We start from the raw sequence: 15,757 nt of genomic DNA, 5'->3' as shown, positions 1-15,757 counted from the left end.
GGGCGGTCCCCGAGCTCCTGCAATACCCACGGCGTCACACAGCCCATGTCACCTCCGTGCTGCCATACCTATGGGTTAGGACATCTGTCACAGGTATTTTACAAGCACCTCTGATGTGAGGACAAGCCACAATCCACAGCAGAACCCACCCTGTCATTAGAGCCACCTCCCACTTCTGAAACGCACACAGGCACTGGCACACGCACGTCCTTTCCCCTCTCCTTTGATGACATCTGTCCACACGCACACATCTGGGCACATCCTTGTTGCTGCCCTGGGGTGGGGGTGCCAATGCCAGTAGATGCTGGCAGTATGACCAACAGACTGGGCAAAACTGGAAACCTGTCTGGATCTGGGATCGACCCTTGGGGTGCTGATTACAGCCCTGCCACGAGACGCTCTTTTTGGCGTTAATAAATATTGGAGCATCCCCTATGGCAAGACTTGAAATGGGTTATGGATTCTCCTTCTTTGGAGACATTCAGAAACCACCTGGACGCGTTCCTGTGTGGCTGCCCTGGGTGACCCTGCAATGGCAGGGTTTGGACTGGATGATCTCTAGAGGTCCTTTCCAACCCCAAACATTCTGCGATTCGGTCATTCTGTGATTCTGTAATTCTGTGATTCTATGAATAGTGTCCTGAGGTTTAAGGAGGACCTTTTCCTTTCTCGAAGGGTCTGACACATGGGCTGTGGATGTGCGGCGGCAGGAGGAACACTTACCAGCCCTCGGCTCGCAGTGAGGTTCTGCAGAGCTCCAGCACAAGCTTCCAGGGTGGCATCCTTCTTGCTCTGATCCATCAGGGACAGGTAGGTGCGGATGGCATCGGAGTGGTAGAGCCAGGTGGGTCCTTTGGGTTTAAAATCCTCCTCGGGGAGGGGGACACCGTACTCATCGTTCTGCAAGGAGACGAGAAACTGGAAGATCAGATCCTGCACTTCGCTTGGAGCCCCTGCTCAGGGCTGAACATCACGTTTCCGAGCCCTCTGCGGCACGACTTACCTCCATTTTACCACTCCTGCTGTTGAAACAGCCCGTGAGAGTTTTGTCCATGTAAACGCTCCGGGCCATGTGGTTGAGCTGGGCGTATTTGTTGGGAACTTCAGCATCCAGGCGGTAGGAGAGGTTGTGCAGGATGCAGATGCAATTCTCCACAGACTGAAATCGTCCCCAGAATAAAAACGCAAGCATCACATTAGGCAGAAAAAAATACAGCTACAGACAGGATGAGTCCCATGGCATAATTAGCTTTTTTAGTGGTTATTATTACATAAGCTCCTGACTCTGCTTAAGGTAGCAATGGATGGGAAGGAAGAAGGAGGCAAAGTAGACATGAATGAAGCCCAAGTGCTATATTTTGGCTGTCAGTGAGCTGACTGACCCAGTGAACCTTGTTAGGTCCCACTGCCACCAATTAGGAAAAGAGAGTGCAGGTGAAATGACAGAGAGCGTATGACAAAATGTCAAATCTTGGAAGTCTTCCTCTTGCCATAGGCAGCTTTCAAGGACTTTACCCAAGTCACAGAAGCCAAGAACAGGCTTCCAAGCCTCCTTGACCTGGTCGTCAGAGCGCCCGGTGTAAAGAGCAAGCGAGAATTTTCACTAGACACCTGTAACCAATGCCAAAACGTGCTGCTATGTTTCCAAAGAACTCTGTTCCGTCTGTGCTGGGCTTCACCCCAAAGGAGGATTTGCTCAATCCTGAGGTCATTTGAAATAATTTTGGTATTTTGCTGGGCGTTGAGGACTTCGGGGTGTCTGGCTAGCAACAAAGGTATTGAGTTCCTGAGAGGATGGTTACAAACACTACTTTGTGCGAAGTGAGTGCCATCTACAGAGAGCAATCGGAATTTAGGGGCCTGACAGAAAGATGAGAAGAGAAAAAGTTGGAGGTTAAGGCACTCCCCATGTAGGAGGGAAAGGGAGGAAAGCATAGTGAGGGCTTAGGAGCCAAATCATTTTGCTGTGTCTCTGTGTTTAGTAAAAAGAAAATATAAAACTCAGCTCTACTTCAGATCCAGAGCACAGAGGACTTGCAACCCTACACCAGGTCGGTCTGGGGTTCGGAAGGACAAGAGCACCCACGGAGAGTCCAGCCCCATCTTGTGTTTGCTTACAAGGGATTTTGAGACATTTCCAAAGTTGCAGCTACGGGGCTGAACTCTAGCACACAGCTCGGGGCGAGCATCTGGTACCTTATCATCAGGTCGGTTAGAAGCCACGCAGTTCTGGGTGTAAGTCATGACAGAATCGATCAAGCCAGGGTAATTCCTCATGGTCTGGCGTCCCATGTCTGCAGAACTCAAGTTTCTGAAGAAAGTCATTGCAGAATATGTCAGGAGAGGAGGAGGAAAGAGAATTAGTTGCGTCCATTTGTAAGTCTCTATGGGCTCTGTTCTGGCTACGGCCATAATTGGATTTAAGGATTCAGCAAGGCTGGTGTACTGCTCTCATTTTGGAGGCCACCACTGCACTGGTGGATAGCTCTTTTGTTACTTTTTAGAATTCATTTCATCTAGGGAACTGTCCTGTTAAGGAGCTCTGCACAGAAGACGTCCTCCTAGTGAGAGTAACTGTCAGCTATACCTTGCCTTCGAGGCTGTGGATGTGACATTACACAGACTTCTCACCTCCTTGGAGGTGTTTCCCAAGAGCAGACTGGATAAAGATCATCTGGGATTATTGTGAAAATCAGGAAGGTGCATACAATTGTGAACATGGAGCTATGTAAGATCAACAGCAATATTTGAGTGACAGATGGGAGCAGAGATGCTAAAGAGCAGAGACTGCTCTGACCAGAACGAGTGCCCAGTTTGTGACGTTTTAATGTCTTCCTGAGCACTGGCTGCTGCCAGGACAGGGGAGTTTTTCCAGTAACAGGAAATGTTTTTTTGTTATTTTGTTGTGTTGTGGGTTTTTTTTCTTCCCTGTTTTATTGCCTCGTAGCTTGCAAATGAAAAACAAAGGGAGGCTGGCAGTCGTTGTGAGATATTCACTCCAGGCATTCCAGAACTGGATTTAATGTTCACTATGATTTGCAGCCTCCTCATTAACATGAACTCATCTGCAATCCAGAAATGCTTGAGCAGCAATGGCTCGGGCCCAGGGCAAACCCAGGGCTGTTCTCATCTCTGCGTTATGATGTGGCAGGGCAGTGAGTCAGAGCAATCCCGGCTCACCCCGCAGAGCAGGGGCTTGGACCCAACCACTCTCCTTTTCTTGCTCAGCCCTGCTCTCCCCCAGCCTTTTGAGCTCCTTCATGAGCTGCACCAGGCAGTCCTCACTGGGGGTGTTGGGGATTACTGCCACGAGCTGTGGCAGGTCTCAGGAAATAGAGTTAAGATCTAGTTAAACTCCATGGGCAGCTCCTCTTACAGGCTACCAGTGTACTCTCTCCCTCATTTTAATGGGATATTTTGCAGCAACGGTGGATTAAGATGTTCTTAAGACGTTCTTGAGATGTTCTTAAGAGTGGAGCACCTCATAAGCAATGTACACCGCGCAACCCGACCCTTTTCTGTACGCCTTCCAAGGCAGGGAAGGGAGCAGCGCTCGCTGTCTTTCAGACACGGTTCCCAGCCGCAGAAGACGATAGTATCACGTCTCAAACGGCCCTTTGCCGTGTTCACCCATTTCGTTTCATAAGCAGATACAGCTCCTAGGAGCTGCATGTCTGGTAAGGGTGCGGCCGGCGCTGCGCTCCCTCAGGGAGAGCCTCAGTTGATGAAAGTACCTAATTATACAGGGTATTTTTTCCCCCCCCTGCTTGTTCCCAGTGAGACAAGGAGCTCGCATCCAAGTGGAGGAGGGTGGTAGGAGAGACAGCAAGTCAGGGCGAAGATCCTCTACAAAAGGGCTCTGGCTTCCCGGTGAAAAAAATAAACTGCTCAGGGCTCGGTCTGCACCTCCCGTCTTGTAGCTGACCTGCCTGACGAAACGAGCCAGGAAAAGTCCAGGGATTGCTCTGCGCTAGAGCAGTTGTTAAAATCAGTGGGAAAATTCTTGTTTTCCCCACAAAGGGAATTCTGTCTTATCGTCACCCAAGCCCCCAATCAGTTTGTTTTCTAGTAAAGAAAATTATCTGGAAGCCTTCAAAAATCTAAGGGAAAAAAAGTATCAAGTTTCCTCATCTGAGCTGAGCGCTGTCAGGTTTCAGTATTGCAGCTCTCCTGTGATAAAGCAAATTGTATATTTTGAGCAGAGACTTAACAAGAACAACCATATATATATATATGTATATAAGCTCCTAGGAAAAAAAATGATTGTATATGTAACTTTTTTCTGCACCTTCTCTTAGTCAGGAAATTTCCTCGAGGAGAATTTTTTATTAATACAATTGCACTGAGCCTGTCTTTAGCTTATGGTAAGAGGATTTAGACAGCTTCAGCTTTTGTCAACAGGCACAAGCTATGGTAAGTCCTTGCTTGATGACTCACCTCAAACACCCTGTAGCATTGAAGAATACTTCTGGGTCAATAATTTCTCGTGTCCTGTTGCAGCTGCCATCAGACCAGCCAGAGAAAGGGATGATAACACAGTCTGTCAAGACGGGGAGGGCCTCCTGTATCAACTCTTCTTTTAGTTCATCGGTGGAGGAGAGGTTCCAGAGCAGTCCTAGGAAGGAGGTGAGAGACAAGCTCAAGCAGAGGGTCATCATGCATTAGAAATTCTCTCCAGGTCAGAGTGAAATTCAGCAAAAAATTAATTTCTTCACTTCATCCCTCTTTGAACTAAGGGTGGAGGGGTTGCTCTAAATCCTAGTCTTCATCCATTCCTACAGGAGACAGGCAGCATGGGCACCAGGAGCAGGGTGGGCACCAGGATGGGCACCAGGAGCACGGTATCATGTGGAGGTGGGCACCTAGCGTCCTCCCAGAGCTGGTGTTCACTGTCAGTAGCTTGCAGGGGGAAGGCATCTCTCCAGGGATCTTGTTAAGGCTTGCACACAAGACCTCAGTCATAGCTGAGGGTGACCTGCATCAACAAACTCACATCAATCTTTCAAGAAAAGGTGAGACAGCCAGGAGGTAACCTGTCCAGCTGGGATTGCCGGCACCCTTGGCCTTCCCTGGGAACACCATGGGGGCCAGGGGTGCAGGAAGGCGTGGGAATGGCCGGGTGACCACAGCAGTGGAGGGAAACCTACGATGTGAGGAATCCTACAGGACATTGAAGGGCCAGAACCTCCTCTGCCTTCTGATTTAGGCTGCCATTTGGTGCAACAGGAGGATAAAACAACCGCTTTGTGGTGTGTTAGGTCCATGGCTGCTGGGTCTGGACATGCTGCAGCAACACAGACCATGGGCAGGGAGGAGCATGGTCCTTGCTGAGGGCCGAGCCGTCTGCTGCGTACCTGTCAGTTGTTTCTGAATTTCGGTGTTCCCTGTCCTCCGCAAGAGGCTCACGCATTCCCTTATCCCATTCTGCCGCCTGGTTTCTATCTTGTTGGTTGGATTCTTGAAGACCAGATTTCGGAGGGCTCCAGCTGCCGCCCGCTGTACGTTCTGGTTTGTGCTGCGGAGCAACTCGACGAGCTTGGCGATCCCCCCCAGCCGATAGACCTGGACCGGGAAAGACAGGCTGCCATCAGCCTGGTGCTCAGAGCATCACCAGGACGGGGATGACCAGAACCATCATGGCAATGCAAAGCTGGGAAAGCTGACCTGGCAGTAAAGGATGGTTAGAGCTTGCAGATGACACGTCTGCTCCAGGCCACGGGTCATGAGCACAAAGGTGCCGGCCTTGAGGTTGGAGCTTAAAGTCTAGAAGTGGATGTCTATGAGTAATGGCCATGGACCAAGCCCTTTGCCGATGTAAATGTGCTTGCTCCCAGAAACTTTCACCTGCCCGCACCAGTCTGCATCGGGTGAAAATATTGCTCTGTCTGTCTGTAGAGGCCATTTATAGCAATATAATGACACGATGTGGTAATTTATCTGCCTCCTGAAATCACCGGCTGAGCTTAGAGGGATGGTCATGGCACAGTGTAAACACCCTGGAGGTCAGCCCCAAGCAGTGCTGGGCCCTTCTCCAGCACCCAACAGGGCAGCACCAGAAAGGGGCGTGAACCCCGACCTGCAGGACACCACGCACACGCCAGGGAGGTTTGAAGGCCAATTCCTCCAGCCGAGCTCTCCAAAATGTTGAGGGTTCCCGCTGTGGGATGTCCTCTGTACCACGTCTCCCAGGGTCATGATCCCACATGGACCCTTCCTGGCACAAACCAACCCACCAGCTGGAGACTTGCTGACAATCGAAGACGAACGAGCGCCTTTCAGATGGGGAAAAAAACCAAGCGTGTGCTCAGGTGACTCACATACCTGCTCCGACACATTTTTCTGGGAAGCGACGGGACAAGCCAGTGCTCAGAGGGTGTTTTCAACGGTAACGAAGGGCGTGGCCACCCCACAATTAGCAATTGTAACGTGGGCTGAGGGCACCTGCACTCAGTTTAGCCACAGCAAGGGCATGGAGGAGCATCCCCACACTGTGCCAGCATCTCCAGCACCTTTGCAGGGATGGTGCCCTGATAAACTCATGTTTGAAGGACTGCAAACGCACCAGAGTGGGGCTAAACCTTTGTGGTGGTCTGCTAGAGCAGATCACAGAATCATAGAATCATAGAACAATTCAGGTTGGAAAAAGACCCTTGGGATCATTGAGTCCAATCATTGACCCTACACTACAGGTTCACCCCTAAGCCATATCACCCAACACCCCATCTAAACGACACTTGAACACATCCAGGGATGGCGACTCCACCCCCTCCCTAGGCAGTCTGTTCCAGTGTCAGATCCATTGATCGGACTGTCTCCTCTGCTGCTTGTTGGCATAAATTTAGTAGCCAGAGAGTAAGAGCGTAAGGAAAAAAAGCCACTCTGTAAGAAGGGCTTCAGTTTAATCTAATATCTTTGTACATGGTCACTAATTAACCTATTGGCTTAGATGGCTGAAATGGCTGAAATGGCTGAAAAAGGCTGAAAATGGCTGAAATATCATTAAGCAGTGCACAACAGAGATCATAGTGGGATTTAGGGCGATTTTTTGTGGCTCTGACACTGCGGCTCTGAGACAGCAAAAGATTCCTGTGGAACCAGGTGCAATTGCACCCAGAAGAGGAATCTACATCTGGGGGGCTCTTCCTGCGCCACCAAATCCACTGATCTGTGTCATGGCAGCTTATGGTGATCAAGCGACACAATCTCCTCTGCTGCCTGGTTACTATTCCCCTATGTTAAAATCCCAACCAATTGCTATTAAAAGAAAGTGGTCACTTGAAAAATCTACTTAATTAATTCCTGAGCGTGACTAATGAGGTATAAAGCTCCATCTTGAAAATCAAGGGGAGTTATGGATCCTTGGTACTGAGGAAAATCAGTTTCATCCATCCCATGTGCTGTCCCATCCAGTGTGACAGCAGAGCTCTGACGGACTTTGCTCACCTCTTGCTTGGCAGATTCATCCTGGAAGCAGGTGTGCTGGAGGTAGTAAGCACCCATGGCCTGGTATTTGTCATCAGAGGAGCACAGCAGTTGTATGGCTTTCTGGATGGTCATTGTACCACCGTCTATCTCATCACCACATATTCTACGTGAAAGAGAAATACAACAATGATTGAGTGCCCAGCCAGAAGGGCTACATCTATACGGGGAATTATTAGGAAGGAATCAATTACAAAACGTAAAATATTGCCACACCACCACATAAACCATATGGTGCACTCCTCCATTTGAAAAAAAAGAGATGATGAAGGTGGAAAATGTACAGTGGAGGACACTAGAATTAAAAAATTATGGATCCAGTCTATCCAGAAACAAATGAGACAGAAAATAAAAGCCTGGTTGAGGTGTAGAAGTCTAATCATGTCTAAAGTGGAAGGTTTAATGAACAGAGAAGGAGTATCCACTGTTCCTCAAATAAAAGAGTTAGTGGACAAGAATGAAACCATCTGTCAGGTTATTAGGACGTTCTAAAGTAGGCAGATCACAGCATGTGATCCTTTGATGTGAGATGTGGTAGAAGCAAAAATGTGAGAGCAGCTGATGGTCTCAGCTAGAGCAGATCCCTTAGGAAAAGGCGACAGGCATGTCTGGAGTGATGGGATGGACAAATATTGAGTTTATGAAATACTAATAATAGCACTGAGACATCCTGCTCCCAGGGTATGTTTACATTGTTAGACTTCAAGCTCTTCATAAAAGTTGGCGATGGTCATCATCCTCTGTTAGAGGTAAAGAATGTGCCTACAGACTCCAGAGGATGGATATGGATACCTCTGGCTTGGGTGGCACTGAAACCTTCCGAAAAATACAAACACTTGAAGATTTGTCCACTTCTTTAGAAATATGAAGATTTGTCCACTTCTGCTCTCTTTGGGTTGTACTCACCTAGAATCATCTGTGATGTTTTAACCACATAACAAAAGGGTACAAACCACCACAGCAATGAATGGCTCTGAACGCCAAAGCTTGTTTGTTTTTCCAATTTTATCAGTTATTCTAATGAAAGTTACTGTCTGTTCTTAGCATCCTTGGACCTTGGGGCTGCAGCAGGATCTCTGCTCACAGGGGCAGTAAATGACCACGCAAAGTTCAAGACTGAGAAGAGTCAACCCCCAAACTCCTGTTTGGTTATTAATGTTGAGGGGATAAGAATGGGAGACAAGTTGTTACTGTGGGGTGAAATGAAAAAGCAGGGAGGCTTTGCTACAAAACTCGGGTCATCGCCTTGCCTGGCTGATGGGATCCCCAGTTGTGACCAACTGGAGTTTTACCCAGAGACTGGGGGCATCAGTCCCTGTTTGAACCACATCAATGTGCACAACAAGCTCCTCTCCCCGTCGTACTGTGAGTGACTGTGTAGGGGGGCAACATCTTCAGACAATCCAACAGACTAACTGTTTTTTCATAACTTCTTTAAATGAACCTATTACATTTGAAGTATTAAATATTACTATAACGGAGTGAAATCTTCTAGGCATGGGATATGCAGAGTCACTTTGATTTTGCCAAAGAAATGCTAAGAATAAAGGTCTAGAAAGGACACCCAAGCATGGTCATGACTGCCAGCAGTCTATAATAAGACAAAACATTTTGTCCTTAAGCATCCAGCTCTTCACCTGCACACAGCACCAGCCAGTGAATAATAACCACAATGCTACAGCATGCAAAAATATCAAAAGCCAAAAATTATGTTGAGACACTGGAAGACAGAGTGAAAGACTGTTTTGTCTCCCGCCTGGATGCGTTCCTGTGGGGCTGCCCTGGGTGACCCTGCTCTGGCAGGGGGTTGCACCGGGGGATCTCCAGAGGTCCCTTCCAACCCCCAACATTCTGTGACTCTATGAGTCTACCTTCATTGGTGCGAAGCTACACTCAGTTTAAGCATCCATGTGGTCAACAGAGAGAAGAAATAGGTGCTTCCAAAGAACAATTTGCTTTTGTGTCTCAGATGTTTTTCCTAAGGCAGAAAGACTTGCCCTCTGGAGATACCTCTGCCTCTGTTGGTATACAGGAGTGATAGACAAGTCTTGGACTGGGCTCTAATCATTCCATGTCTAAGGTTAGACGAACCTCATTCCACTTTTATTTCTACACTAACAATCATAGAATCATAAAATCATAGAACACTTAAGGTTGGAAAAGACCTTTAGGATCACCAAGCCCAACCATCAGCCCAACACTACCATGACCACTAAACCCTATCCTGAAGTGCCAATGAAACATCACTTCATCGTATGATTTTCCATCAGTTTGAACCACAGTCAAGACTTGGCTCCAAAAAACTTCCGTTACACTCGCAACAAGGAAACATAAAACTGGAAAGACAAACTTTAAACTAGAAACTATGGAACCTCGGGAATCTTTATTTTGGATCCAGGATGCTGTGTTTTTCTCTCAGTCTTTTTCATGCTCTTGAGACACACAATAGAGCTGAGACAATGGAGTATGAGCAGCACCAGAGAGACTTCTCCTTTGTGAATTCAGACCTGAGCTGGCAGTGTGTGGAAGGAGGAATATTAATAAAAATACCAGGTCAATGGCCCTGCAACATGTGTAATCATGGTGAATTCTTTTTTAGTTCTTAATTTACTAAACTGAGAAAACCCCTACATCAGGTGCGCTTCTTATGAGCAAGAAGGATGCCCACTTGGTCCAGCTACTCAAGGAGGGCAGTTTTCTACACATCCACTCCGTAAGAGGCCCAAACCCTCCTTCATCAGGGAGAAAAACAGGCAACGAGATCCAGTCCTGTGTGCGAAAATGTGGGGAAGGTTCCATTTTCTCTGCTGTTTCACCAAGAGAAGTTCATAGAGGGTGAGCAGCTGGGCTCAGTCATGCTGCCTGAGAAGAAGTGGTGATTTCTCTCAGATGAGAATATAACCACCCTGGCAAAGCCTGTGCTATGGGGACATTGCTCATCAGCCAGTCAGGGATATTCCTAACCAGATCTACATTATGAGAATGAGAGTCTGCTCCAGGACAAGTTCTTGGACTGTGGCCTTCACCAGCCTGGGCCAATGTGCTGGGTAGGAAACGCTCCCAAGGTTGTTCTTCTTCCATGAGAATGAAGCGATCGCAGTAGGGAGAGACCTCAATTAGGAATGATTCAACAGGAGACAAATTAGATGACCAGATTCAGGTGTGGAAGGGAAACAAATATTTAAAGGGATCAGTATCACAGAACTGGCCAATTCCCTCATTTGATACTAATGCCTTTCATCCACTTTACATGAACAGATTGATTTGTGTTAACCAGGTTTAAGTCTTGATCCTGCTTCTTAGGGCCACAAACCCCATTGTTCATTAATAAAATCAGAGTAAAGACACTCAAAACAGAGAGTCCAGCACATCCAAGCCTTCCAGTCAGGCCACACTGGCCCAAACCAAATCGACAAGCTCCACGCCAAGCGGCCACGTCCATCTCTGGGACATGGCAGCAAGGGTTTGATGCCACTCTCAGGTGCAGCTTCCCCTTGGGCTTTGCTGGGTGGGGAGGTACCAGGGAAGGTGGACACAGACTGATGCTGAGCCAGGGAGGAGGAGATCCTCACCATGATATGAACCCAGCCAGGGCAGCGTCACAGCAGCCCCACAACAAGTGCTTTGGATGCAAACGCTCAGTGCGGACAACTTCACATCACAAGGAGCCAGCACCGGGAAAAAGTCATTTTTAAAGGCAATTTATCTCAAATAAGAACAAACCAAAATGAAGGTGCCTATCATCATGCTTGGCTCTTCTTTCAGCATGTGGCACAGCCCTGGAGAATTTGCATTTTGATACTGATTACCTTTATCTGTCCCAAAAGAGCGGAGATCTATCAGAAAACTCCGTCAGTACCTTTTCTGCCTCTCTTGATAGCTTTTGTGTATTTTTACTGTTTATAGCCACAGTTCACTAAGGCTGCTGCAGCTTGGCTGGGGCCAAATCATAGAATCATAGAATCACAGAATCATAGAATCACAGAATTGTCAGGGTTGGAAAGGACCTTAAAGATCAGCATCGCCATAGAGAAAAATGAACATATGGAGGATCCAAAGGGTTGCTCCAGCCTTTACTGCTCCTCCGTAGTTGCCAGCCAGGGTATTCAAAGCCTTTAACAGAGCAGCACCAAGATATTACATATTTCCAGGAGCCTTGAGAGGCACTGGCTTTCACACAGTCTCTAATGAGGTGTTTTAGACTCCTTCTCTCATATACAGAGAACACCAAAGGGAAACGCACCCGTGTCTTAAAACGAGGCCAAAGGTGGATGTGGTATTGTGGAAGACAACACATATTGTAGGTGTCCATTAATGGCTCCTGATCTATATCAGCAACTCTTAAGCTGGGGAATGTCTGCAGACATCCCAGCTCACCTCTTCATCTTCAAAATGAGAATACCCTGAATCCTTCACAAGGGCTGAGATTAGTCTGGGCTCTCAGTGGCGTCTCCAGCTCAGACACTTGGGTTTCCCCTGAAGCCAACCAGGAGGCGCTGACTTTGTGCAGGGGGTAACTCACTGACCTGGCCCCAATTTCAGCTCGACTGGCCACTGACGGCATCCCTGCAAGGGCAACAGGGGCACCCAGCTCAGATGCAGACACCTCCTAAAGAAGTGGTAGGGATGTAACCAGCTGACTGTCGCACAGGCTATGGCAAAGCCACAACCACTGCATATCACAGCCCAGCCTGACCCTGGGCTGTCAGTCCACGTGAACATGGTATCTGAAGCAACACGTCTGCAAGCAGAACTAATACAATGCCAGCTGGCGGTAATCACAGTTTTCTTGTACCTCAGGTTCCATCTGAAGGGGGAAAAAGACTCAGTTTCAGAGGATGCATTAAACATCACATCCTTTACTGCTGCTTCTCGTTATCCCTATCTGACGACCAAGGACGATGTAGAAACTTTTTTCCTGACTGGACTGAATTACAACATGGTACAACATGGCTAGCTCGAGATGACACACGGTCACTTGGAGCATGTTGCAAGTACCACCCATCCGAGGAAATGGATAAAAGCAGGCAAATATGTGTAGTCTCCAGCAAGAGCTGAAATCACTCTTGCTTCCAGTCTCGGGGATGAAAGGCTTCAGATCTGTGGGATATCACAGGAAACCAAAAAGGAGAAGGGTTCTGGGGAGAAGAGAGACACCTGGACACCAAGAAGACTCCCTTCAGCTCCTTCAGGACTCACTTCAGAGAGCTGTGTTGTGAGCACTGCTCACTGAGAGCTGCCTTTGCGCAGGAGCCACCAGAACAACCCATGGACTTCTAAGTTCAGGACAGATACACCGAGAGTGGAAATGTTGTTCCAGACATGCCATAATGCTCACAAAGGGCTAAGCCCCTGAGTGGTTGTACAGAAATATGTCTGGAAGGGACATCAGAAGGTCCTTGTCTGCTCAATGAGGTAGAATCATAATGACAGGAGAGTGGAAGAGAATATTTTTCAGGAGGCAGTTTCGCAAAAGAAGTCAGTACTGCTTGCCTTCTTGATCTGAACAAATAGGGCAAACCCCAGATTTTGGCACCAGAGCCAATACTAGGGGCTCAGTAAAACCCTACACCATGGTTCAGTTTATCTTAGAATAATAAAACGGGCGCTTTTTTCAAAAAAATATTTAGGTGTTAAACTACTCATCAGCTGGCTGGAGGAAAGGTGCTTTCATCAACTAGAGTTGTTTCTGTACAAGGAAGGATTCTTCTGAGAGATCGTTATCAAAGAGACAGCACCTTACACAGACACAGTTCAATAAATGGAAGCAAGCACACAATCAAGAGTAGTCCTAGAAATTAAATAACCTTGTGAGCAGATGCAGAGGGACTGTTCAGTACAGATGGTTTAGCAGTTCTTGCAAACTCAGTATTTTGACACCCACACGTCACTCTCACTACCTGAGAATATCCAGTGACCCCTTTTGCATCTCACACCCTCCAAGGAGATCAACTCCATAGCACAGGACACCAGCCCTGGCTGTGTCCACGGCCACTGCATTGCAGAGCAGTTCTGTACCACAGAGAGACCCAGTGGAGCACAGGTCCCTCTCCAGTCACTGTGACAGCGATGGGAACCACCCCCCTGGATCCCCTCTGAAAGCGTGGAAACTATCGAGCCCTTCCCTTGCTCACAGAAACGGTTTGCAGACAAGATACCCACCCACCTCGATCCCCACCATGAACACTGAGCACAAAATTATCCTTGTTATAAAGGTAAAACCTCTACCTGAAGAACTACTCAGGGCCCCAAAGAGGGAACCACCAGCAGCTGTTACCCAGCTGAGCCCTCTTCCCGCATGCGGAGGGTAGTAATGGGATGCCTACAAGCAAACCTCTCCCTGCTCAAAGATCTGGCTACCCAAATGAAGACTGAGCTCTCCAGGTGCAGAATCCTCCCACCAGAAACAGTCCTACACAGCAAAGAGAGACCAGATATGGTCCTAACCCACCTCTGAAGGTCCCTTCCCAACAAAAGCACACTACCAAGGCTAGCAGTGACCTGCCAGACACCTTATGAGGGCTGGTGGCCTTCCAAATCAGTAATTTTTTTCACAAAGGAAAAAGTCCTTTGCATGTTTCCAAAATTTTAAGGACAGCTGCTGCCAACCTCAGCCCCGTTGAGGCAAGAACAGAAGCGCTTGTACAAACTGCCCCCCGAACCCCTCCAGCTCCACGGTGAGCTTCAGGCAAAGCAGAGGGGGTGTGCCCCAGCCAAATCAGATTTACTCAGGGGACACAGCCCCAGCTGAGCCTACGACTCGAAGCCCCGACGTTTCCACATCAGAACCAGTTCTGCCAGATGCGCCGTGCCCCGAGCCAGGAGAAGTGTATAAATGAAGCCACTCCCTTACCGAAGGGCATCCAGCGCTGGAGAGTATTTCTCTCACAACAGCAGTTCTCCTCTTCAGAAAATGCCATTACTCTTCAAGTGACCTTTCCAAAGCAGTGGCCAAATCTACAACCGTGAGCGCTGTGCGGCGCAGAGCAGGGCTTGCTTTGGCGAGAGCCTGCCTTCGTGGCACCAATTTCTCAAAAGCAATCTTCTCCCCAGGCAGAGGCCAGCTGCAATCCATGTTTAATTATTCTGCCGTCCCTCCAACTACCCTTTTATGCTCTTTAGTCAGAAATTCCCTAGAAGAGGTTACCTCCCATTAATGCAGTATCTCTGTTTCTTATTCCGGAAGAATTACAAAGCTTCTGAAAGCAGCAAGCCAATGCCACTAGTGCTGCGGGTTGGCCGGGGCTGATTTTGCATGTGCTGAACATGAAGTAAGTGGGCACATGGGAAGGTTACACGACAGCAGGCTAACGAGCAAGTGACATCTCTTGGGACATACTTCTGCTCAATACAAATCGAGGGAGGCTGAGCAGTGTATTGGCCAAAGAACTCTGAAAGTCAACATTCCAATGTAAAAAAGGCATGATTTGGCTCACACTATCGACTGTGAGGGGCATTTCTCAATGTCTGCATCACACCTTGGGTCAATGGCTCAACAACCTCGGATCTTCAGCGTTGAGTTATGACCAAGGCTGTGAGCCCTGCTAATTAGTCTCCCATTTGTGCTGCAGTGTGCAAATTATCTTTTGGACCAGGGACCACCACGAATGAGCTCGGGAGCTTCTACAGCTTGTGTGACAAGCTGCCACACCTGCCTGGGAGTTGTGATAACTTCTGGGTGGGTGCAGAGCAGACCCTGTATGAGAGTGATGCACCACCAGCAGTGCAGGAAGACGCAGAACCTCCTTCTCCAGCCCAATCAAACATTGCAACCTTGAACTGCGATGTTTTGCAGCTCAAAACATGCAAAGCACAGTCTTCCAAGACTATGGTTTGTGCAGACCAAATCTCTTCTGAGACTGTGTCAGAGCCTAGCTGGTGCCTCAGAGCCAGAGGCAGCCCAGCCACCAGAACCAGGGCAGCTTTGAATCAACGTCACTGGTTTGCTGTCGAGCTCTGCTGCATCACACAGATACATCAGTATGGGAGTATCTGAGCTCCCTGGTGTGTTTTACACGTCCTGTTGCTGTAGGCAACACTTAGAAGAAGAGACCTGACATGGAGACATGACGGACCATCCTCCACCCCTGCACAATTCCCAACCTCAATGGGACTGGATGCTCTGGACAGGAAGGAATTCCCTCTCCTTTCCTGGCTAAGTAATTTATTCCAATTAAGATATTTATTTCATTTTCTGACTCAATTTCTTTCGGAACCCAAATCAGACCTTTTGAGCAAATGAAGCAAGGACTGGATGGAAAGATGGAGGGGTAAA

The 15,757-nt window shown here is 48.1% G+C and overlaps 1 protein-coding gene across 1 annotated transcript in view; it reads right to left on the bottom strand.

Moving 5' to 3' along the window:
- Positions 1-15,757, bottom strand: part of PKP1 (plakophilin 1) — a 42,042-nt gene that overhangs the window by 8,838 nt on the left and 17,447 nt on the right. Inside the window, exons 4-9 of the mRNA XM_009866643.1 lie at positions 7,444-7,588; positions 5,355-5,562; positions 4,438-4,615; positions 2,197-2,311; positions 1,004-1,159; positions 724-900 (exon numbers count right to left, since the gene is read on the bottom strand). Of these exons, the coding sequence (XP_009864945.1) occupies positions 724-900; positions 1,004-1,159; positions 2,197-2,311; positions 4,438-4,615; positions 5,355-5,562; positions 7,444-7,588 (979 nt within the window). The remainder of the gene's footprint in view (positions 1-723; positions 901-1,003; positions 1,160-2,196; positions 2,312-4,437; positions 4,616-5,354; positions 5,563-7,443; positions 7,589-15,757) is intronic.

This window comes from Apaloderma vittatum, unplaced genomic scaffold (assembly GCF_000703405.1).
Source record: "Apaloderma vittatum isolate BGI_N311 unplaced genomic scaffold, ASM70340v1 scaffold11483, whole genome shotgun sequence".
Lineage (NCBI taxonomy): Eukaryota > Metazoa > Chordata > Aves > Trogoniformes > Trogonidae > Apaloderma > Apaloderma vittatum.
Note: the sequence above shows the minus strand (reverse complement) of the source record. Positions and strands in the feature narration are given on the sequence as shown.